Source organism: Atractosteus spatula, chromosome 13 (genome assembly GCF_055471065.1).
Source record: "Atractosteus spatula isolate fAtrSpa1 chromosome 13, fAtrSpa1.hap1, whole genome shotgun sequence".
In the NCBI taxonomy this organism is placed as follows: domain Eukaryota; kingdom Metazoa; phylum Chordata; class Actinopteri; order Semionotiformes; family Lepisosteidae; genus Atractosteus; species Atractosteus spatula.
Window position 1 is genome coordinate 40574726 of NC_142718.1, and position 26529 is coordinate 40601254.

General features: G+C 42.0%; 1 protein-coding gene across 1 annotated transcript in view; it reads right to left on the reverse strand.

The window, feature by feature from the left end:
• Nucleotides 1–26529, reverse strand: part of LOC148822431 (transmembrane protein 163a) — a 69442-nt gene that overhangs the window by 23250 nt on the left and 19663 nt on the right. The window contains exons 3-4 of the mRNA XM_088930245.1: nt 5174–5217; nt 4055–4146 (exon numbers count right to left, since the gene is read on the reverse strand). Coding sequence (XP_088786371.1) covers nt 4055–4146; nt 5174–5217 — 136 coding nt within the window. The remainder of the gene's footprint in view (nt 1–4054; nt 4147–5173; nt 5218–26529) is intronic.

The window sequence follows — 26529 nt, forward strand, 5'->3', positions numbered from 1 at the left end:
ATAGCCTGATCTAGACAGTGCCTTCTTAATGATGGACTTCACCTTGTAAAAAAAGAGATGTTAAGGGCCTTTGAAATGTTTTTATACTCTTCTCCCGATCTGTGCCTTTATACATATTTATCCCCATGTTTTTTCGAAAGTTTCCTTTTCTTTATTGTTTAAGCTTGGTTTGAAATTCACTACCTGGTTGAGAGATATTAAAGAGACAGGTGTATTTATTCTGAAATGATATAATCCGCTATAATTATATACAGAGGCCACTCAACTAATTATGGCTCACTAAGTTACTTTTGTGCACCTAAATTTGCAACAACAAAGGGTTTGAATTCTTAGTAATTATTAATTGTTCATTTTCTTTCATACTATTTCCTTCCTTTTTTTTTTGAATGTGCGGAGTTGATTGCGTGTATAACAAATATTAATCACAACTTTAAAGTTTCAGAGGGCAAGTTTTAAAGCAAAAATGTGAAAACATTTGAGAGATACTGAAGACACATATTTCCAGCAATATACAATTCTAAACCTTAAGATTGCTCTGGTTTTGCAAGTCCTATACATTTGTGTCAGTTTACAAGCAAAATCCAGAAAAACAGTGCATTTCTTTAGTCCTCAAAACACGCTGACTAAATTAATATCTGCAAGAAAGCCAACACTCTGACACTTGTGACTTAATTGAGGTGTAATATGTTTTTCCCCATTACCTCTGAATAAATCTTGCTGGGGCTGTATGTCGAACAGTAATTAGATGTCTGTGTCTTATTTTTAACACTCTCCTTGGAGAGCAGCTCCTGGACTGACAACCCGAGTGAGCAAGAAGATTAATGAAAACGTGGTGTCATTTATCACTGTGATACACAGAGGTACCAAGAGGAGCCACTGAGAAAATGAGAACCAAACTGGGAATGCACATATAAACACTTTTGGCTATGTTCTTCTCAATCAGCAGCTTATTCTTGTTGAGATCAGAGGGCACTTTGTCTTACACAAAGGCTTGTGGAAGTATGGAACGAGCTCCCCAGCCAAGTGGTCTTTTCTCACAATGGCCGCAAGCCCTGAACCACAAACCAGATGTGCTGTTCTATTCCTGTTGTCTGTACCTTTCTTACGTTATTATGGAATTACAAGAATCACAAAAACAATCCAACAAATATAAAAATCCAACAATGTCTCGTAGAATAGTGATAGTCACCTAGGCATCATTCCTTTATTTTGTATGTCATTTTTGAATCAGGATATAAACAAACATTATTAATGAAATGATACAAAATTCAGTAGGAGCACACTTAATCACCATTTATTTCAGTAACACCTCCTTTTGTCTGAGGCTCTGTTAGACAAACAGCACGTCTTTAAGAACAGGTTTGTCTTCCCTGACGGCTGAACAAGTAGCAGTGCACACACCAAGAGGATCATAAAGTCCAGCAGAGCATGTGAAGTAACAAATATTTACATCCTGCTTCAAGTTCTGGTTTCCATTCACTGGCAAGCAATTAATGAAGGCTGTCAAAATGCTACATAACCAGGGAGACTGGTCTTCACTCTGATACTGTGGACTCCAGCACAGAAACACAGAAACAGGACAAATATCTTTATAACCAGGGCATCTGCCCATGTCCCTTCGCTGCCAGCTCTACATCAGAAATACAAACGTCACCCCAGCCTCTCCCCATCTAAAGACAGGGGCAACACAGGACCTGTCATGGATTATTTTATGAATTATTAATTATTTAGTTAGCAGGTACAGTAAGACAACATATGACTCAAGTAACTCATTTTTGCAATTAAAGAAAGAAACCCCCATCTAACGCTCCTGTCCAGGCTTTTTTCTAAAAAATGTTGACCATATTTTCATTCACACAGGTGCAGAATACAAGCAGCAATACAGTAAAGTGTCTGTTCATACTGCAGGTGGCAATAGACAGAGTACCTAAAGTAAGACCATCTCATGGAGTGTAGGCAGCTTAAAGGAAGTCATCCTGACAATGTTTCAAATTAAAATGTCCTGAAGAATTATATATTTATTTTTTCCTGTATGGTTTATAAAGACACTGTGACTCTTAAAATCGCTTCTGTCCTTGTCATTAATAGGTTTCAGGAAGTGGTTGAAAGTATCTATGAATGGTTATACTGTAGCTTGAGGTGCTCTCTGTACGTGTAGAGTATGAATGTTGAAATATGAACAACAGTGTAAATTCACAATGAGATGAAGGATGAGATTAATAAAACTGAGATTCTTAAATATTTTTGCAGGGATGCAAGGAGCGACAGTGCAGGGCAGTGAAGGTTTGAGATGAGTTTAACTGTAACAAAAACCTCCACTTCCAGCCACTAACACACACGAGGTGTATTTCCCACAAAGCCCCGAACTGCAACAGTGTTATAGAGGGTTTGATAGTCTGGAGTCCAGCCATGTTATTACCATGAATGGGGGTTTAAGAGTCCACATTCTATTTATGGTCCAGTGGCTATTCTTGAAGATGTTGTCTATTTCAGTTGTGTCATGTACAACAGCAGGTGTCTGTTCAAAATTCTCACCTAGCAAGGTCAGGAGAGCAGGTCAATGACCCCAGGCCAGAGCCAGATATCTACAATTTACAATTTACACTTTGAAATTAAAACTCATTATTTTACATTTGATATTTCTAGCATTTTTAAACTCAGAATTTTCTATTTTTTTTTATTCGCCCAGGTGAGTGAGGTCTCAGCTCACAGCGAAGACTCCTCTACCAGAAGAGAAAGTCGATGCCCTGGAATCCATCCAGATCTACTAGCTCTACTAAGGGCTTGATATCTCACCTGTGACCAGTCTTATGCCCATCTGTTCTCAGAGGGGAAGAATGAACACATTCACCAGGCCCCTCCTGGGCTCGCAGTGAACCCCACGAGTGGGCAAGAGATCCCACACAGACTCAACCCAGCCCATCTCCCCACTGTCACAGCGTGTCCGGTGAGCAACGCAGTAAGACCAGGGCTTCACTGCACTCCAGCACCTGTATCAGCAGAGTTACAGCTCACATTTACAGTATGTAACTCATATTAAATGTGCTGCAAGGGACGCATTGGTTTAGGAGCTTAAAACTAGCTCCTGCTTTAGGGAAAACAGACAGCGCCTGCACTCGGGAAGAACAACACACAGGTGTGTACCAGTGACCGAAACCACGAGCTGATACTGTATATGTGCTCAATAAAATACGTAAAAAGAGCAGTCACAAAGATTCAAACCCAAGATTGCCAAGGTTTTGCACTTCATGTCTGAACAAGAAAATAATGATGATAAGCTTAAATAATCTTAGCTTAATCTTCAAATGAATCTGCCTGGGTTTGACTGAGTGTTGTTTAGGAAGTGCAAGATGATTTGCTGAAAAGCATCACAGCCCTGAAGCCTCAGTGAAAAAAGGGAACAGGGGTTTCAGCTCTTCAGCCGTTCCTATTTGTCTCCTCCGAGCTCTGAAACATGAGGAGAGGCCTTCTGGGACGTCGCCTTGTGTCTGTGCTGCCAGACAAGAGGAGCAGCAGAGACGGGAGTGTTGCAGTGGTCCCACAAGGATGATACAGATCAGATCTCTGCTCCTGTGTTTTTGTGTTCGCTCCTTTTCGGAGTGCATCCAGCCACAGCCTCTTTTATACCCACCCAACAATAGCCACCTGCCCCATTCAGGAGTCCTGCTGCATTTTAAAAGAGGGGGCAGATAAAGTAAACTATTTCAGTCAGTGCGCTGCCTTTATCTCTCTCACTCAGGAAGAAAAGAAAGGCTGCTCTTGCTGGATTCCTTCTATTAAGTACACCGTAAGCCCAATCCACAAAAGACTATTCATTACCCAAATTCTGACAAACACAGAGGCCTCTAGAGGAATCGTATCTAATGCAATGTGAGCTCAAAACACAGATTCCAATCTCAGAAGTCACTGGCTAATTATTTTATCAATCTTATTAGAAGCAAATACACAGCATCTCGCTGACAAGCGTGCATGTTAAGAGCGGCAGCAGGGACAGCCCCAGAGGGTGTGGAGAGAGGAGCTGTCTGTAAGGCGCGGAGCTCAGTTTTGGACTCACATGTATTCCCTGTGAGCCGAGTGCACAGCTGCAGCGTTGCTGTAGCGCCAGAGCACAATGATCGAGGACAGAACATCCAGCGTAGCATCGAACTGAAAGAGAGGAACATACACGTTATGAGCTTCAGGATGGAGACCCCTGGCCTGCAGCTCCCAGGCTTTGACCAGCACATCCCAATCGCACAGGTTCGGGCAGAGAGCAGAGGAACAGGGAGAGGTTCATTCCACGCCGACAGGGAAAGACGAGCCACCTGAAGAGGACTCCACAGCCAGAACATAGTGTTTCTTTTCTTTATCTTTCAGCTTATAATGAGCCTTTACCTGTTCCACTACAATTGCACAGCTGCCTGACGGCCGCCGGTCGCTGTTGACATCACTGATTAAACGCCCTCACGCATCATAGTGATACGGAGGCGAGGGACCAGTGAAGCAGGCCTCAGCGCCCATCGGAGGGCACAGAATGGGATCATCTTAGGGCCACCAGAACAGAGTGTTAGTTTGCTCTAGCCTTTGTCATGCAGTTGAAAATAAAGGATAAAGAGCAGTAACATAATATGGAAAGGCATGCAAAACCACAAAGAATAAGACAGGATGCGATGAGGCTTGCTTTGTTCTGCTTGGATAATAATGACTTGAAGAAGCTTGCCCTGTACTCAGTGCTTGCTGAGGAGTATTTGATCTTTCTCAGAAGAATGCAATGATCTCGGGGAGTTTTAGAGAGAAGACAGCTCACTAGTAAGATTGTTCTTTTATGAGTCCATTACCTACTGAATCATATGTAAGCCCTACTGACAGCAGCAGCATAGCATAAAACTCAAACATAAAACCATTAATCCAATGGTACTTATAAAATGTTTTCACCAGAACTCCGGTCATTCTATGTACACAAAACCAAATCTTAACTGAACGTAAATGAAGCTTAGCATCTCCATCCACCTCAAGAGAAGCACAGCTATTAATAAAACTGTGCCTTGCTCATTTAGCTCAGTGATCTCTGCTCTTGAAAGACTCAAGCAGATTTCACAATAAATATCCACCCCGGTGTTGTGAGGCTTCACATTAGCACTGTAATGTTCTGCAATTCACCCTCTGCAGTTTGTTTTTAATTAGCATTACTTACAGCAAATGCAAAGGCAGAAGCACTGTACCTCATTATGGAAACAGCTGCAAATCAAAGAGAGAAAAAAATCAGCATCATACACACACATGAAATTAACAGTTTGCTTTTGAACGATAGTCGCTGGCTTCCTTTAGTAAAATATTACCGTTGTAGGAAACATTGCAAGCAGTCTCAAGATTTAAAAATATATTAAAAATGTGTGTTACACTAGTAGTAGAAACTAGCAGAAACAGGACTATATAAACATCAGTAATTTCTCAGGGATTCAGGATTTGTGTTTTTTTTTCGTGAGTGTTAATGAGTGAATAATTGAGGCTGCTGATACTCAAGGAAATTCAGGTAGAGATTAAAAACCACAGGAGATCTGGATCTGTCCTTAAAAACCTGTTAGAAGCACCTGCACTTAAAAACTAACGAGACCCAGAATTACTCAAACATCTTTCTTCGCCGTGTTTAAAAGCACTATGACCACCTCTTTCCCCCCCAAAACTAAGGCACGCCTGCACTTTCAGATAGGGGCTGGCTGAAGGCAATTTATAAAACAGTCATCTTTGTGAAACTGCTATTTGACTGTGGAGGATACTTCTACTGCCCAATTAGGGTGGTGTATGCTGAATAAAGATGACAAGCTGCTAATGATGTTGTCTGCTCTTTCAGCACATGTCCTGTGAATTCTGACAAATAATTCCCAGAGGTCTGCCTTAAGGAACAACCTTAAGAGTGGTTATGCTTGACAGGAACACATTTCAAATTAAAGAGTCGAGATCCAACCTAAATACAAATTGTTCAAATGAAAAGAAACTACAGAACTTTCCAGAAAAGGTCAGAAATGTCAGACATCCTTTGAAACATCAAAATATAAACTAATTATATATCCATACACCCTTAGAGCAGTTTTTAATCACAGGCTCATAGTTTTCTATTATCTATTCTAGGTGTATTGTTAAAGGATTCAGCTTTCAAAACCTTTGGTTCAGTTTATAAGTGATTAGTTTTAGCCATTTTAGGACTTGTAACCAATAGGACTTAAGCATAACAAAAAACTAGCACTAATTGTGAGGGTGTTTGATACATCAGTATGTCCACTTGTCTCTGTTCTTCTCAAATTGATTGCCAATTAAGAGGTTTTGCATCAGAATAAGTGAACATATTTTTCATTAGCAAGTTGAGGGAGAGAAGGCATTAAATTCATAAAGGGTCAGCATGCGTAGGCTGCACAGGAACAGGTAAAGGTTTATTCCATCCTGAAAGGAAAAGAAAAGAGTCACACCTGAAGAAGGCTCCACAGCCAAAACGTTGTGCCTATTTTCTCTCCCTTTCAGCAGCAGGGAGTAAACCTCTACCTGTTCCTGGTGATTAAGGGCCCAGCTAAAGCAGAACCAGCAGACAGGGGGGTCCCTCAGGACCAGGAGCAGCAGCCCTGCCTTACAGCATGCAAACACACGCTGCAGGTCCAGCTGCCAGGGGGCAGTGGGGTACATTGGGTGAAGAATAAGCCAGCCGGCCCTCCCCATGGAGCTGGGCTACATATACATGCCACAGAGAAACAAAATGTCACAGAGCTGCACATACCATCTGAGCTGGTTTAAAAAGAGTCAGTAAATCCAGAACATTTATCTGTGCCAGACGTGTATATACAGTAGTAGTTCAGGTGGGTAGCTGCGTCAGCATGCGTAGGCTGCAAAGGAACAAGTAATAGGTTTATTCCATGCTGAAAAAAAGAAGAAAGAGAACACAACGTTTCGGCCGTGGAGCCTTCTTCAGGTGTGAGGTGTGCTCACACCTGAAGAAGGCTCCATGGCCGAAATGTTGTGTTCTCTTTCTTCTTTTTTTCAGCATGGAATAAACCTATTACTTGTTCCTGTGTATATACAGTATATTTAACACTAGTGCTTGTTATGGCCAATAAAGTTACTGGCACACTGGTTTGTTCCCAGTATAAGTGCTGAGATAACGGTCTCTTTGTATTTTATCCTCAAAGCAACAATTTTAAGCCATCTCTAGATTTAGTTCTTCCTACCATAATAACATCACCCAAACAAAATTGCATTGTCTCTGCTGCAAGCATTTTTTTTATTAATTCATACTCTACAAACATTATTCTTTCCAAAACAATTTCGTATTTAAAACGGATCAGATTTCATATTTTTGTGTCCGCGAGACCCAGTCCGCAGAACCCACCCACAAAGCTGTGTTTATTGAGCACTGCGTTTTGACATGGTGTCACTGGCCTTGGGGATCTACCCTAAGAGGTTTCCCTGCCTCCCTGCGACAGTCCCTGCGGTCTGAGCTTACAGACGCCGCGAGCAAGAGAAGGCCATTCGGCTCAACAAGCCCATTTGGGAGGTAGTTGTTAATTTATCCCTTGGATCACAACTTCATTCCCACACCCAGAGCTCAGCCCAGGCCTCGCTGGATGAAAAATAATAACGATGCACTGGCTGGGAATCGAACCCGGGCTTCCCGAGGGGTAGGCAAGAACTCCACCACCGAACCACCAATACCCCCTTAAACACAAGAGTGCCACCTCTCCCCCGAGCAGTAACTGAGCCCAGAACGCAGCGGGGAAAGTGCCGAATCCTAACCTCTAGACAACCAGGGAGAGCCCAGTCCTGCCAGTGAGTCTTCCAGCAGTAAGACAGCAAAAGACTCATGCTGTATGTGGGAGGAACTGGTATATCTCTGCCCGAGAGTCTGAGAGACAGGCACCTTGACAGCAGAGCAGCTCCCACATCATTTATTCTGAAACAATAGCCAAAGCCCTTTCTTGCACAGCAATTAAGAACTGCGCCCACAGTCTTGAAGGATTAGATTGCTTCTGGACATTTACAAGATTGTCGGATATTGTGCGTGACGGGCTGGGTGAGAACAGATGTCTGGCGTGCGAAGGCATCAGCGCTTTCTGTTGTTAATGAAATCTTTAGCAAGTTGTTAGATCAGTGATAAACAGACCTTCCCTGTCAGCTGCAGTCAGTCGCAGGGCAGAGTCCCCCTGACTGAGCCTCACCTGCCAGTCATGTGCACTCCAATTACACACACACACACACACACACACACACACACACACACACACACACACACACACACACACACACACACAGCTAGAAACGACTACACCAACATTAAAGCACAAGCGCACCAGCGCTCTGGTGAACGTGTGGCCTGCAGGCGAACCTCGATGGGCCTGGTGACTGCACGGGCGACCCCCATTGCTCTGTGGGGCCAACACTCCAGGCCGGTGCCGCACCAATCCAGAACTCCCCTCGGCCAGCTGGCCCTAATTAATGCCCATTACCCAATTACCAGACCACACCCCTTCCCTCACTGCTTAACCCCTCTGCTCACCCTGTTCACCGCTCGGTAGTGGGAATCTGTCCACCTCCTGAGCTCTCGTTACCGACACCCTTCGCCATCTTGCGCTCTCGGACCTCACCTCTCAGACCCCTTTCGTCTCGCCCTTCTTGGTTTCGTTTGCCTAGCTCTCCTCTCTGGACTCGACTACGCCTGGACCGATCGACTGCTCTCCTGCCTCGCCCTTCTCGGACCCCATCAGAGACCTGCACGGGGGGGGGGGGTTGTCATACTCGCCGTAACAGCCAGAGAGCCACTCATCCTGGGAAGGGATGGCAGAACCTGAAGCACAGGCCACAAAGGAAGGAGCCCACGCTGGGCAGGATACCAGTCCGTCACAGATGCACAGACGGACTGGGACAAACTCAAGACTCCATTTATCCCCCCCCAGACCCAAGAAGCACAGAAAGCCGGATGTATGCATGCAAGACAGAACCTCTCTCAAAGCATTTGGCACCCCTGTACATTTATTTTTCTCTCTAAAATTATTTTTGCTTTATATTGCTTTGCAAAACTCTTTGTTCCTAGCGAAACTAATCACAAAATAACTAGATTCTAAAAAGATAGTGGCCCGACTGTCCTCTTCCTTGAAAACAGGCCATTCATGAGGCCAAATGGAATATGAGGCTGGTCAGCAATGGACCTCTGTTGGCAGTTCAATGGCTCCCAGCTCTTGCTGACCCAGGGCTGGCTGTCTGCCCCTCAGAAAGTCACATTTTCACTCAGCCAACGTTCACCTGTCATAAGGGATCCTGATTCACCACATACTGTGAAAGGAAAAAATGTAGCTGTAGTGTTCATCCTTCATAGTAGTCCTTAAAGTCTGGACACCTGCTTCCACCCATTTTCAACCCACTTTGTCCAATACAGAGCTGCAGCCTGTCCCAGCAAGCAACAGGCACAAGGCAGGGTACACCCTGGACAGGACGCCAGCGCAGGGCAGAGATCAGCTTAAATTATTAGAAACCATTTTTGTGCATTATGAGTTTAATTTTTTAATCATGAATAAAAGAGCTACCCCACAGGAAGCTGTTTGAAGCATTATAAAAAAGGTCTCGCTCTTCGTTATGTTGCCATCTGTTTGGCAAACCTGGGGGGTAAACTTTCCCTCCCATGTGTCAGTGTGCACAGCACGCTGTCTTCCTTCGATCACAAATTTTGCTTATTCTTCCCTTTTAAGAACTCTCCGGCTTCCATTCTCAAAAGAAACGCTAATAGTCAATTCAGCAACAGCTCTGTTAATTAGCGTCTGATAGATGTGTTCAGTCCTTGCCGAGACGCATCCAAAATCTCTATTAAAGCACCAGCCCATCCACTCTCTCCGGCTTAAGAGCCCGTATGACAGCAAAGGCACTGTGACAATACTACCTCAGCACACAGACTGTGATTGTGTTCACACATTCCACCAGCTACTGCACATTATTAAAATTTTTTTCAATAAATAAACATGGTTACTGTGTTTTACACCTCCGCCTTTGTAAAAAAGAGGATGAGGTTTAAGACAAATTGAGGAAAAGATGAAAGAGATGGCCTACCCCATTTTAAAAAACGTGCTCAAAATCAAGCTCAGCAGTGCAACCGATACCATTGCAAAGTGAAAACACGTTAAATGTGATATACAAAGTGCTAATATTAGCTAAATCCTTTTTTCATCAAGTGTCAAGAACGTATGTATGCACCTTATGACAGTAATGTCCAAGGTCAATGATTTCTTAAAAACCTGAGACATTTTTATTCTATTGTCACTGTCCTGTTTTTTATTCATCCCACTATAGAAGCTCAGATTATACAAAATAATATTATAACCATTCAGAACAGGTGTGAGCAACATGACTACATGGCAGTTGGTAGCAAAACAGCTTTGAATCAGGAAAACCTGTACACTCTTCCAGCCATCTGCGATCAGAAAACCTCTTATTCCTGGAGAGCCTATGCAACACTGATACATGTGCAACATCTCAGAATTTACCAAAAGCTTTGCAAAAGCCTTGGGGTGTTTTTCAATGTTTGAGTTAGTGCAGGGCAGAACATCATGAAAGATCTGATAATAGGTGAATTCCAAAACACACTGTATGAGCACCAGCAACAGTGTTTGAAAAAGCACAAGTTTAATGTTGTCCTTTTGGTTTTTAAATCACACTTTATACGTGCCACAATTCAATTAATTAGTACTGTAGGACACCTTGGAAATATTAATCTATCATTAAAATCACTCTGATTCCCTTAGCTTATTCTCTATTCCGCATACCCTAAGACAAAACAAATGTGATTCCCAGGAGGATTAAATGCAACGAGTATAAAACACATCTAGGCTATTGAGCTGTTTTAACTATTTAATTCTGCTCAGAACAGAACACAGTATTTGGCTGCACAAGAGCAGGAAGTTCATAGAGACCTACAGTCTCATTTTTCCTAAAATGCTTACAGTGGCACTGCTTGAATGACCATTGGTAATTCCAGTGTGGGAGAGTATGAAATAAAAAGAAGACAAATACACAGAATTTTAACCAAGAATGTACCTGACATTTCTTTACTAGGATAACCTATAGTTAAGCAGGTTTTTTTTTTTTACTCTCATAAAAAATAAATTGGAATTAATGAAAATGGCCGACAAGACAAAATACACAGATGCTAAACAAATATCCGTGAACTGTGTTAATTTATATTCAGAAAACCCAAACAGATTCACAGTTTGTACAGTGCTTCCTCTCTAACTGGCCTTGCAAAAAGCCTAATTTGTATCCTGGTAATAAATCTCACGAGCTCCTCAAATGTTCTGCAGCAGCTAGCAGCTACAGAGCACAACCATCCCTTAAAGCCCCTCGTGCATAAACAGGAATTGCCTGGTAGGAAAACCTAAATAAATTAATGATGGCGTTTTGTAACAGCAACTGGATATTCCTGTCATATGCTCATTAAAAGCTTGTCTCTTTTTTTCAACCAGTTTCGCAAAAGACCTCTCTTAATGAATCAAAACAGACTCAAAACAAAGATTTCTTCTATTCTACCAGAACATCGATGCACAATTCTCATCCTAATGGGACACAATCAAGCAGGCTACATACTGTAGGTCTCTTTAAGTTAGCAACATCTTATGACTTGGGAAAGGGGTTAAATTGGTTTAATTACGCAGTTAATTAGTCCAATTATATAATTATGAGCTCAGGTGCCATACAATCCAGATGTCACAGCTGCCCATGAGTTGTACACATTATATGTGCTGTACAGTGAAATAAATACTCTGGAATTGTATCATTATGTCTGCTATGAGTTGATTTTAGAACAGAAGCAAACAGAACTTCCTATTGTCAGAGAAGCCCGGAAGGTCAGGCAAATCGCAACGAAAACCACACAGCAAAGTACTTGAGAACTATTAGATGATCTTGTCTGCTGCCAATCAACAACACACATCTGATGGAATAAAATCAGGAAATTCTTTCTCAATTAGCATTTATAACACAGTTTGCCATGTGTCTGAGGAGCCCAGAGTCAGTACAGATCAGGAGATGAAGAGGTCTGTGCCTGTTTAATTAAATCAATTGATGCTTTATTAACCCATTTTCATGGAATAAGTCACACTTTTGTCATTTCCGAGAAGGTACAGACACATTCTCCATGATCCTCACCCCCTTAAGAAGGCTGTGACCAATTCTTATCTCATTAACCAGTCTAAACTGCCCTACAGCGAAGACGCAGGACTTAAAACATCCTGATTGTGCTTCAGAATTAGTTTCATAGACAACTCGAGTCACATCAAATAACAAGGAAAAGTGTTTTTCAAGGATTCATCTGACATTTTCTTTGATTATGATCGTCCATGCCGAATTGCTGTAGTACATCATGAACTCCATTTTTACAGTAGATGAACATGACTTGTCATCCACATGATCTGAAGTGAAAATGTGAGAATTCTGAGATGTGATAATGTATGATAATGTGATAATGTTTCTTTATTAGCCCTATACAATTTCTTGCATTAGGAATTCGTCTTTTCGCATACCCCAGCTTTTCTCCATGAGACACAGACACAGACAAGGAGAGAAGCTTGGGGTCAGAGCGCAGGGTCAGCCATTGTACGGCGCCCCTGGAGCAGTTGGGGCTAAGGGCCTTGCTCAGGGGCCCAACGGAGTAGGATTCCTCTGCCGGCTGAACCGGGATTTGAACCGGCAACCTTCCAGGCACAGGCGCAGATCCTTAGCCACAGAGCTACCGCTCCGCCCCCCATGTAAACATGGAGTAGTAATAATAGGAATATCACTAATGTTTGAAGTGTTGCACAGTAGTGTGGCGGTTGGCACATTTGACACGGTCTTGACTCTCAGACCCTGGGTCTGATTCTGGCCCTGAGCTGCCTTCTGTCTGGAGTCTGCATGTTCTCCCACTAATTGGGAACGTGAGCTGGGTTTAGACCGTCGTGAGACAGGTTAGTTTTACCCTACTGATGATGTGTTGTTGCAATAGTAATCCCATGGCCATGGGATTTTGTCCAGGAGCTCTGGTTTCTTCCCAAAGTCCAAAAACCAAGATGTCAAGCTTGACAGGTCTCTCAGAATTCCCCTACCGCCTATGTGTGTGTGTGCCCTCCAAGGGAATGGCATCCATCCAGATTGTACCCTGCCTAGCACCCACTGTCCGCTGGGTGGGGCTCTGACTCTCTGCAACCCTACACTGTAGGGTTATCATGATCATGAGCAGCCCCCAGTAATGTACAGAACCCAGACACAATTCTTGGGTGGCTACACCATCAGATTTTCTAGACCATTTTTCATCTGCGCCTAGTAATTATACTCCTGATTTAATTGATGGCAGCCTCCATAAGTGCTTCATTTCAGCAAAATACTGCTCCACATTTCCTCGGGATTTAGAAACATTCAGAGTTTTAATAAAATTAAGCACGGCACGTCCTCTTTTATTTAACACAAAAATTCTGCACTTTTTCAAACGTCTCCAACTACACATGAATTTCAAAGAAAAGGAAAACATCTGATCTTTTGGATGCTAGTGGAGTCATCTTTGAAAACTTTTCCTTTAAGAATTCACAGTTACTTTCCAAAAGACCTTGTTTCCTTTCTGGAACAGAAAGTTTTGAAAATCACCTGATAAATTGTCGCTAAAAATACTGGTGTCTGCACTTTAGGTGTGATATACCTGAAAGGATTTTATTCTTAGATTTTAACTTGTTAAAGTTATTATTTGCATTCAGTTGCTAAGCTAGATTATTTTTTTTAGTTTATTCAAAACTTTACTAATGGAGTAAAAAAAGTAAGTAACTAGCCTAAAAGTCTACACCTGCATTTTTCATAAATCATACATTCATTGTTAAATTCATTATTGAAGTACAGCAAATTACTTATCTTTTAGCACTGATGTATGCAAATATGCAATTACCAAGAAGTTAAAGAGGATCTAAACAATTAATTAACCCTTATTTTCCGTGTCACTGTAAAGCAGAAGGTAATCTTGTGATGCAAATTCATGAGAAATAAATTAGTCCTAATCTGCAGTGTACATCAAAACTAACTGCAGCTTCATGACCTTAGAGAAATGAAAATCTGTGATGAGATTATGTTTCCTAGAAATCTAACAAAACTAGATTAGAAGAGACTGTCACGTCAGCATGACAGCATGTTGCTTTCTTTCAAATGCTTCCTCATGACATTTGTCATGAGAAAGCATGCGTCGTTTGCATAAGTATATAGTATCAGTTTTCTTGGCATTTTTCATTAATCCATCGGGAAAACACTAATTTCTGGGCGTGCAATTTAATTCTGGAACAGAGAACAACATGCACTGCATTACCCACTGACTGACTTTAATGGGCAATGTCAGTATTGATCACACAAGTTGAAACACTTTGGAATGAGCTGCACAACATTCATCAATTTGTGATAGCTCTAGAGGTATGTAACAAAGATTATCGCTACAGAGTCTGCTGACATGATGCTTTTAAATATCAGTAGAAATTATGATAATGCATTCTGCAAATAACTATACTATTTAAGAATGAAATATACTAAATCAATGTGCTGACAGAGCACTGCGAATAAAAAGGCAGAAAGACAGCCATTTGACTGAGCAGGTTATCAATGTGTTCAGAGGTAAAAGAAAATACTTAAATAATATGTATCTAATATTTCTTAGTTCACAGAAAGGTAATCTCTCTCTGCTTTACAAAGTAACATACATCAGTGTGTTACAATGCTTTTTGCACAGGGAACCCTGGAGAAAATGATGCTCACAAAAAGCACTCGCTCCGAGTGGGTCAGCTGGGAAAGGTACTCAGACCAGCCACAGGCTAAACCTGCAACAGGACCCTGGCTTACTGCGACTGGCTTGGCATCTGTCAGGGGAGCGTCCGTCGAGCTCCATGCAAAATGTTGTGTTAGACAGTGTGCACTCCGCAGAACCTCTGCTAATTTGCTCAGTATTTCATGACATTAAAAAACAAGATCTGAAGCAGAACAGGCGAGATTTGCAGCCTGGGAATGTGTCCAGACGCTCACATGGCTCAAGAACAGGGCCACAGCTGGGGACCCCAGTCTTCTGGCTTTTAATCACAGGTGAAATTAAGTTTTCCTTTACTGTACGTCAACCACACTGTAGAGAACTAAGCTGCCCCAGAGACAGCTTGTGAGCCACGTCCAGCCTTCATAGGTCTTAAGATAGGCAACCATTCATAATATGTCGATTGATATTACTATGATTAGAAGTGGTATTAGCAATATCATCATGTTAAACATTGTCTTGCTTAAGGGGAAACAACACTGCTGGCCCATCATTCAAGGAGGTTTGAGGAAATGTGACATCACATCAAAAGCCCCTTCCTCATCATGAATATTTGCACCCTGTGCACAGAGAGATGGTAATTGCTGAAAATGAGATATTGCAATACAAACCCGGTCATTTACTCTGTGGCTAACAGCATCTGCAGCTACACAATTGTGAACAACCAGTCTGTGATTAATTCTTTTACAGAATTAATTAAAATCCAAGGAACCATCAACTACCAACACATTATTATTCTCTCTTTTCTATAATCATAACCCATTCGGCCAGATTTCAAACAGCAGTGAGACTATTTCTTTCAGTTTCCCCTACTGTCTGTTATGCTTAATAATTTAGGCTCATTCAGATGCACATTTATAATCGCTGTATAATTATTTACAGTGATTCAATCAATGTATAATTAATTTGCACAGGAAATTCTCCACTAGTTAAATCACCCTCCCCCTTTCCCCTCGTTCGGAGTTGCTTATGGTCAGCCTGGGATTTGGGAAAAATGTTAAAATGCAAACGAAATTGCATGTAAAACAAAAATAAAGACAAGTTGTTGTTGCCTGTTGTTGTTGTTCTTAATGGACAGGAGAGGTTTCCAATTGAAGAAACAAGAGTCCTGTATTGCGGGTAAGCCCACTGTAGGCAATGATGTTTCTTGAGGAGCTATAGTTCCTCTCTGTCCTCTGCTGGCATTTACACAGAAATCTCCAGCCTGTAGGTCCTGCTTCACTGCCATGTCTACCCGGCACACCGAATATCACAGGGCTGTACAGTAAACCAGATGATTTCCCTTGGATGCCTCCCACACAAGACACTGGTGTAAGAAGGATTGATGTTCATTTCTAACAGGAGATTCTGCTCAGAGTGTAAAAATACAATATTTGTAAATTGTTTCTCTCATTCAAACTATCTCATGAAATTTCAGGTGACAAGACTGCCTACATCTACTGATGCTTCTGCAGCTGCTCTTTTTATGACGCTTCCTTGGGTTTAAATACCACAAACGCTCTGGGTTCTGCAACCCAATTCTGTTACATTGTGAATATTTTAACTCTACCAATGTGTTGGACAGGGGTTCAGAAGATTGAGCAGCAACAGCTGACAAATAAACGTCGACCCTGACTTGTCCAACTCCAACCTCCTCAAAGACACCAGCAAAATCAATCCTGGACTCCCACAGGAAACACAAATCATAGAATTCTCCCTCTCTACTTCATAATAATTTATTGTACAAGTTTCATTTTTAACACAGAAAAAGCCTTCTTCAGAATAAGCACATCTGACACAGTACAGATCTTATTTCAAATAATATTAATTTCACCTGAATTTACCAATTAATCAATCAAGTAGATCATTTTTGCACCCATACAGTACAGATAACTATCCACTGGACATCACCCTACCATAGCTGTGCAGAAAAAACAGACAGTAACAGATGTGCAAGAAATATCTCATAGAATGTATGGAATACCCTTCCCACATATCAATGGATCTGTTTTTCAAGATCCTATTATCAGAACACATCTCTAATTTCTCATCAGGGAGGAGTACATCCTAGGAGCACAGAGTGAAATGCCAAAGCCAGCAAATGTAATGGTCAGACCACAGATCTGAGACTGTGCCCTATGCCAAATGGCCAGCACTTGTGTGAGGGGAGGCAGGAGGTTACATGCTCTTGAAAACCCAGGTGAGTAATGTCACAACAACAGGTTATAACACACTGTTGCCCAAAGCACAGCAAAAACAACACTAAAGTCTTGCTGAGATTCATTAAACCAATTTATTAGCTTTAGAATCTTTATGGAATATTATCCCTCTGAGCCTCTGGCAATACATTTTGTTCTGCCGCTATGCATCAGACATGCTTAAAATTCATTATCCAGGATTAATGAGAAAATTAAAAAGGTGTTAATTTTTTATGCATTTGCAAAGCCTGGTGGAAAGCAATAAAGACACAGGAACAATGATCTGTAGAATCGGTGCCATTTTGTGTCGGTTTCAATGCTCAAAGAAAAAGCAGGCAAGCATGCATTCTGCACTCCCTGGGTCTTGTGTGTTTGTTCATGTTGCAGCTGATGTAAAACCAGTGCTCGAGTCTGAAAGGAAGGCTGCCCTGCACTTCTTAATCTGTGGTGATTTATTGAGGTCATAACAAGCAACAACTGCAGCTCTCACCTACTTCAGTTTGTTAAGCCCCTTTGAGAATTGATTAAACTACAGTCTTGGTCAGAATTTCATCTTCCCTGGAATTCAACACAGGCTGCTGCAATCTACTCCCTTAAAACTACCGACTCTGGAAACCAGATCAGGGCTGTCGATTAGAAAAGGCTACTTTGCTTCACTACTCTCATCCAGAGACACAAATGGAAATTAAGGTGGAGTGTATCTAGAATTAAGAATTGGAGAAAGCGTTTAGGATTGGTCGAAACACCAGAGGCTAACGTAGGATACACAGTTAAGGGGGAAAATAAAATATAGGTAGCGAAGAAGAGCTAAAGAAACGTCTTAGCCAGCTCACTGTCTAGAGGGGAGACCTCTGGTGTATCACAATTGTGACTTACTGCATTTCAACTTTCAATAATGTTTGATTCCAGGTAGAAAATGTGTGCGGTTGTGAGCCTACATCTTTCTTGTTTGTATAATTTTATGAACATGTAATACCATTGGCTGGGGTGGGATTTGCTCTGAGCCAGTTTCACTGCACTTGATGGAATCATTGTTCTTTTACTTGTTTAAATTTCTGTAGTGTAGCAGTTCTGTAGAGAGAATTTGACTTGGCTAGACTTTTCCAGTGCTTTTCGATGCATGCTGTCCCTGTTCACAGTCTCCAGAACTGCTGGCTGTTTCTGGCTGACAGCTTCATCTGTATATGGGCAGCTGTCCTTGAGAAGTTTTGATAATTTAATCTCGGTCCTCTTAGTTTCCCAGCGAATTGGTCTAATACAGTACGTGCACTGGTTAGCAATAGCTGAGGGTCACTTAACACTCATGTGCAGGCTTCTAACTCTCCAGTGCAGCTCCCTGTACCTGCCTGGACCTTCAATGTGGAGCTGTCACTATCCACAGCCCACTATAGTTCCTTCCTGCACTGCTCACACCATACATATTTAACACTGCAAAATACAATATTCGCACCATGCGAGCTGAGGGTCTCATACTCAGTTTCATTGAGCACATATTCTAACTACGGGCTTTTTGTTTACAAAATAAAGTCCTCATTGCACCACTGTTCCAGGGAAACAAAGAAACCATGTGATCCACTTGGCGGGGGGTAATTCAAGACTATAGGAGGCGTATATGTGCTGTTTCAACTTGGTGACAGGATTAATGTTACATTAATACTACACCCTGTTTCTTTACAACATGTATCACATTCAATAAATGAGCCGTTACTAACACAATGCACATACTGTATAGAGCCCAATGTACTCAGTTGTACTTTCCTTGAGCTTTTGTGTGAGAAGCAACTAAATAATTTACTGATTTTGCTCTTCAATAACACCACAAAATCCACACCAAATCCTGATAATGAGCTGGCTCGACAATGCTCCTCCCCCTATTCGGTGTCCGATATTGTTGTGGCAGTGCGGTTTTCATGTAAGAATACTTTTCTTGTATTTCACTGCCCAGTCTTCTGCTGTGATGTGATGCACAGTCGACAGTGTTATTTCAAAGGTTTTGGTTACCAGGCAACAGGAGAAGCAGTAACACTATTGACAGAGGCTGTTTTATTCCAACTCGAGCTCTGCAGGCAGCTGACAAGAGTGTACGTTTTTGTTTCACAGGTAATCAGGAAGCAACATCAGTTCCTCCTTTTATTAACCACAGATGTATTTCCCTACAAACCTTCTACAATTACAGTGAATTCATGTAGCATTCATTTCTTTGTAATATTTGAGAATGCAGCTTTTTTCCAATACTTTTCTTAAATGCTAGAGTACAACTCTGGGGGTGGGCATAGACAAGGGCAACAAATGAATGGCTTAGCAACAGTGAACACATTATTTGCTTTAAATCTTGTCATTATTTTTTTTAAACTCTCAGCAACCATTAGGTGCCTCATTTTCACTTTACATTTCCCAGTTTAGTCATACCAGATAAAACCGATCAACTAATTGAGAGTAAAGTGGTAAATTCAAAGCCACTCAAGATTTCCACCTGTGATAAAATAAGCACTGACTTTAGAAATGTAGTTGCTACTACAACACTAAGCCACAGAGGCTTCAAGCTCCCTCTCTCTCTCCCTCTGCGCAGACCATCAGAAGGTTTGCAAACGAGAGGAGGTCATTCAGTCATTCATCTACCTCATTCTGTAGTCCCCATCTGAAGATCTCATCCACTCGTTTCCTGAAAGAAACCCATAGGAATCAGCTTCCGACACATGGATGTGTTCCTGACTCCCAGTATACTCTCTATGTGAAGAAGTGCCTCCTCTTCAGTTCAGATGCACTTGCCCCGAGTTTCCACATCTGTCCTCTGGTCCACTATTTCACTGATTGATTCTGAGGAAGTACCCTAAGCTGACCCTGCCAACACCTACGGCAGTCTGAAGATTTGACTCGTGTCTTGTCGTCATGCTCAAGACTAACAAAAATCAGTTTTTCAGTCTGTCATGGTAGGGCTTTCTTTTATTCCAGTGCATTATCTGGTTACAATCCACTGGACTGATTCGATTACATTTTGTTATGTGGTAACACAGCTGTACAGAACATTTTTTTTTAATGAGGTCTTGTTCATGCAATTAACAAAGCAATCCAATGCAATTCATTTAACACAGCATTCCCTGATTTCATTTCTAACTATGAATGCTAATACTCTTGACCTTTTCTTTCTTCCCTATGTTGTCTATTTAGATTAAAATGATGTATCAGCATAAGCACTCAGCTCTTTCATAAGCAGATCCTTCAAGCAAGGTGTTTCTCCATTTTATTCTTATAGTTTAAGTTTCTGCTACATGCATGAAACACTCTAAACTACATTTTGCATCTACTACGGTGCTTTTTGATCCTCCTATTTCAGTATCATCTGCAGTTATGTAAAAATCCAAATCATTGATATAAATTAAACAGGAGCAGGGGATCTCCTTGTGATATGAATTTCACATAATTTCAGTATTCATCCCCCTCAGTCCTTCCTCTCCACCCTCCATCATCTTCATCTTCCTCTCTCCTTTCCTCCCCGTCTCTCAGAGCCCATTCTGCTCATTCCTGCGACAGAATCTTATCCACAGTCCCAGAGGGCACTGGAGCCAAATGCTACTGCTATCTGTTATCGGAGGGAATGATTTCTGGCACTCGCTCATCCACATTTTCAGCTCCAGCACAACTCTTTATGAAATCACAGAAATCTAATTCTAGCCTCAGCCTCTGGGGATCACAGGTATTAAATGTGAAATTATACTCCTCTGCAGAGTTATGCAGTGCAGCCTGATACTCCAATAAAAGCGTTGATATCATACATCTTTGTGGCTCTTTAATATTGAAGCACAATAAGAATCTCTTTACCTCCCAAGGAGCGTCTATCTTCACCAGCTCGATAATTTCTTTGGATGGGCTTATTTGCACTGGAGGAAGGGTCTAAAGCAGATTCTGTGAATTATGGATCTCACCCCTTCCTCAGTCATATTTCCAGTGAATGATAAATACTGTACGTTCTCTTCCAAACAATTGAACAGGTTCATGAAGACAGTAACTACATCCAGGCTGGCTTGATGGATCCTTTTCTGCCGGGACCTGAGGGGCTTCTTATGTTCCTCTGGCCAGAGGCTCTCAGGCAGCCTCAGATCCCTTCTGCCCCCCAACATCACCGCTGCTGCAGGGGGAAAGAAAAAGGCCCAGCAAGATACCAAAGAGGCTACTTTAAAAAAAAGCAGGGTGCGGTGTCTCTGTGGCACAGGATCTACGCCTGTGGCTGAAAGGTTGCCGTTTCAAAACCCATGGCTGGCAGAGGAATCCTACTCTGTTGGGCCCCTGAGCAAGGCGCTTAACCCCAACTGCTCCGTGTACAAGGCTGACCCTGCGCTCTGACCCCAAGCTTCTCTCCCTGCCTGTGTCTCTCATGGAGAGCAAGCCGCGGTATGCGAAAAGACAAATTCCTAATACAATTGTATGAGGCCAATAAAGTGAGCTTATCTCTCTTATCTTATCGCTTCAGCCTGCAGGGAGAGGACTTTCTCTGAACAGGAGGCGCTGTCGTTTTCCTTGCGTTCCTCGACCTCGCAGCCCTGAGGCGTTAACCCCTCCAAAATGACCTTCCACGAACACATGTAGCACAGACGGAAAGTATTAGAGGGGGCATGAAAAGCAGCAATGCTACTCTGAGCAAGGGGAAGCGTCAGTCAGAACAAGGGACCCAGAACTAAAGACCTGAATGACAGAAAGCTGGTAAGGACGCTGGCCCTCAGATCTGTCTCAATACAGAGTAATAAGAATAATTGCTTTCACACTCTCGTTTCATGCCCCACTCTTAGTTGCTTTGGGAGCAGGCATTTATGCTTTCACAGCACTGTCCTGCCTAATCAGCTCCCCATACTTTAATACGTGAATCTGCGTCGAGGGCTCCCACAGTCCAGCGTGACTCGTATGCATCGCTGCACCCTAAAAAGGGCCAATGCGTTTTTATGTCCAAAACCTGTCTCAGAATCTAACCACTCAAGAAAGTGAGCAGCAAGCCCACACTGCGCCGCAGAGCACAAGCAAGCCTGCGCTGACGCCGCTGGAAGACGCCACAGGAAGCTGAAGGATGCAGGCTCAGGAAGGACAGACTCAAGGTGCGAAGAAAACTAAGCAAGTTTTCTCGTGAAGAGCGGGTCCCTAAGCTGTAAAAAAAGCATCTTGGCTGAGCCAGAGATTGACAAGGTTCATGGCTTTGCAGTCATTCCTCCTGTCTTCAATATACAACTGCACTCCCTAAATACACCGTATTAGGTAGATTAGAGCCCTCATTGATCTTTCTTCCTGGATACATGCACGATTCCTCTGGTCAAGAGATGAGCAAGAGCTGTTCAACTAATTTCGTTTTCAGGAGCAGGAATGCTCCCGATTCCTGTTTTCAGGATGAAAAACTACATGAGCTGGATGTACACTGTTGCTCCCATGCCACCAAGACCAGAAATCATTTGAATCCATTCTCTGCATTTTCAAGGAAAGGAAGGAAAAACTCCTTCTTTCATTCACTGATTGCGAAAACTGACAAAGGATTCCCACGGAAAATTTCCAATTAGAAACGCCAAGATATGCAAGACGCTCCCACACCAAAGATAATGCCTTTAAATTTTATTTAAAATAACAGGAATTCAGGACTACCAAGTGACCAGTGTCGTGTATATTTTTAAAGTCTAAGCAAGACTTCTATTTAAAAAAAATCTCTAGGTCTGTAAGATCCAAACACAACCAAAAGAATGTTATCTTATGCCAGCCTGCTGAAAGAGGAGAGTGTTTTTTAAAGAAACGACTTGAGGTCATTGTCATTCTCTGACTGGTGGAAAAAGTGGCCTGACACAATTAAGCTGCAAACAATACCAACAGCAAAATCTCATTATATCTAAATACATTTCTGATGGTAAAGACCTAGCTCAGATCAGGTTACAGCCCAGGGAGAGAGCACCTCAGACACTGACGATGGCCGGCCCCCTGCAGCTCCCTGCCAGTAAGGAGCCCGGCTCTCGTTACAAAGTGAAGAACCGCCATGTCCTCTAGGCAGAAAGGTTATGACAGAAACGTGATACAGAAAAAGTGCACCATTTTTTCTAGAGATGGGAAAAGTCACGGTGCAGGGAAACAGAACGAGCCCTCCACAATGTATCAGCTGCTGAACATGAAGATGGTGAAACTGTAGCCCTGGGCTGTGCAAGAAATAAGCGGGCTGTGTTATCTAGCCCCGTCTTCATAGTATACTGATAGAAGAAACCACAAAATGATTTGACAATAAATAGGTGCTTTTTTTAGGTCACGTCAAAGCGGTTTAGGAATATAGCCGAATCAAGCAAACGAGTACTGTAGATTTGATTTGGATACAATAAGAACACCTGATCAGAACAGTTCTCCAGTCTTCTCACCCAGCCAGCCCTGCTGTTCAACTTGTCTCACGGCTCTCTGTCTGCCGAGCAGTCTCTCTCCCTTCTCTAAAGCTTTATTTTCAGATGAATCACTCTCCACTGCTGCCGTACAAAAGTCGCATCAATTATGCAGAGAATCCGTCTTTCCCCACAAGAAAGGCACGAGCCTGCCGCACCATGAACATTGTCTCAGCAAATTAAAAAGCCCGCAGATTAGGAGGCGTGGTAAACAGACAGAAAAGAATAAAATATCTAGATATATCTCCTGAGACTCCAAGAGCAGACAATACCAGTGTTAATGTAAAACATCATTCCCAAATGTGTTAATTGACACATTGTGTTTGGTGTAATATATATCATATTCAACAGATGTAACATATATGTAAATAAAATGAGCTCAAAAGAAATACTGTATATAGTTAGAAAGGGAGATACTGAAAACTTAAATGCTATGAGTTCCAATAGTCATTTGTTGCTTTTTTAATGACTCTCAGGACATATACTGGCCGTTGTGATGTATATACTTATACTTATTTTATGCATTTGTGATTTCACAAGCTTTAAGAATAAATACACTTCTTAATTTAGGATGAATTACTACTCACTTTAGCACAATTTGAAGTGGTTAGCAACAGGCAGCCTAACAGAGTGTGTGAGAGTACGTGCTGCTCATACCCAGGTGCGTGCTGGGATGGATTGTCACCTGGGTGACACTCAGGCATCGGGATGATCTCTCTCTCAGCATCATCCAGACACCAACCGTCTCCCATCGTCTCACACTTACTAGAGGATAACATCTAGAACATGTCCATTATCTCTTAGTCTTTCTTTTCTTTCATTCTGTAGAAACATCTAACATAAAATCAGGAAAAACCTTACAAGCAAGCAACTGTGTGAAAAAATCAAATTCAGGGCAGAGGATTTGTAAAGAAAACATTGTTTAAATCAGTTTAAAAAAACAGAAAACAAAATTGTTAACTTTTAACATTCAGTTTACCTCCCATGATCTAGAGAGTAAGGACACCACCATGATGTTTGCTTACAGAACTCCGTCGACACCGTTCACTTTACATCTACATCTTTCAAACGGCACTGTGGGGGGAAAACAAAAATAAATGCAACCTAAATCAAAATGAAAAAGGCTGAAGTTAGAAAATCTAGAAGACGATCAGTGAATACGCAGATCTGGCTGGCTGGCTGCGTCAGTCAGTCTCTCAATGGGCTCGTGTTTGTGCTGGGTGAGGAACAATGCTCGCGTTTTTTTTTACTCAGCAACTGCACAGATTCAGCTTCCTTTTCCTATAGGCCAATCCAGAGACTCCCAGGCAACCTGGAAACTAGAGATTTCATCACTACATTTCGACGCACTCACACTCCTACGCATCGCGATCAAATATTTATGATGTCTGACTCATGCAGAAATCACATATGGGATATCTATTTTTATCAAATGTCACCCGTCAATACAGCACCCTAGAGATGGACTTTTTCCAAACGAGCTCTGAAACCTCTTGAAGATTTAGGTTTAGATGAAGTTCTGAGCACAAGTCTTTCTTTTAAGCTGCTCCCCAATTCTCTCAACCCCAATAACATGAGAATGGTTACAAATGAGAACAGGCTATCTCATCTGTTTGGCGGGTTAGGAGATGGTAGTCTCATCCAAACATTTCTAAAAAGAAGATACTTCAACAGCTGGGCTGGATAGCTTGTCCCACACTCCCACAACACCTGGAGTAAAGACGAGCCTCCTGTTCTCGGTGTTAAACGCACTCGGTCAGTTTCCATGCATGTCCTCCGGCTCATGTTTCACTGTTGTACTCTAACAGTCTAACTTATTTGCTACAAAAAGGTCAGGGTGTAAGTTAGGCTAAGATCAAGTGAACAAGGACATCACATGCTGACTCTATAACCTCTGCCAACATTGGCATCTATATAGCTCACTCACACACACAACCATTGAGGCCCTGAGTAGTGGTTCCTAACCTAAGATTACTGTAGGTGCTGGCTTCAAGGCAATAATATAATGATCTATTGACTAGAGAGAACTGCCAGTGAAAGGAACAGAACTTCTCAAGCAATTTGAACTTGATGCTTACGGTACAGTCTATTCCTCTTCTATCCCTTTACATTTCTTATTAAAAATGAAAAGCCATAACAATCTCAAAACCTTAGTTTAACATAAAATAATGCTTCCCCTTTGTGGATAAAATCTGACATGAGTCACACCTGCAGGTCATTAATTACCGAACATCTCCGCTCAAGCCTGCAGTTAAGACACTTTGAAAGAAAAAAAAAAGACTGAGCACAAGTTCAATAAAGAACGAGGATTGCTCTCCCATTAATTAAGGAGCTAGGTGTGCTGTTATGCATTGATTTCCTTCAGACTGAGTGCAAATTAATCTGCAGTTTTTTAGAGAGGACAACACGTCACTGTGAAGCTGTTAATTGGCTGTGGCTGAAGCAGTGTGGAGTCTTGGGAATTTATATTTAGCTAGCTTGTGCACAGAAATTTGCTCCGATCCGCAGATGAAACTGTTGCCTCATCCATAAACACCACAGGACACATCACCATACTGTGGTTCAATTTGCTTAGAGGAGTAGGATCTCGAACCTGCTGCTTCAACAATGACATTAAAGTCTTCATAACCTTTGAGATGCATTTTAGATCATAAACGGTCATATCCTATAAGCCATACTGCTACAACTGTCAACATACTGTGCGTTTTGGCCTGTATCAATTCCCAAAACATAAGATGGCCATAGAAGAATGAATCCATACCAAACTGTGTTAGTTTACATGACTAGGTATCTAAATTCGAGACACGTTAGCCAATAAAACACGTTTATTTAAGTGGAATCAGAGTTGTCTTCTACAAAACTGAAATATTTAGGCAAATGAGGACGAAACACAATTCTCTGATTCAGAAGACAGACAAAGAAATTCATGAAAAAAGACTACCTTCCTCTTTTTCTGCTGTTGTTTTCCTCTCTCACATGCGGTGTAGAGCATGTGTAACCCCTCAGGACATGTCTGTGTTCAAACGCGAGGCAATATCTCAGAATTCGGAGATATATTGCTGCAATATTGTATCAAACCCATTAATGTTTAAATGAAGATTAAGTGTAAACTGCTATCCCAAGCCTGCTACTACCGTACATCTGCACATCGCTT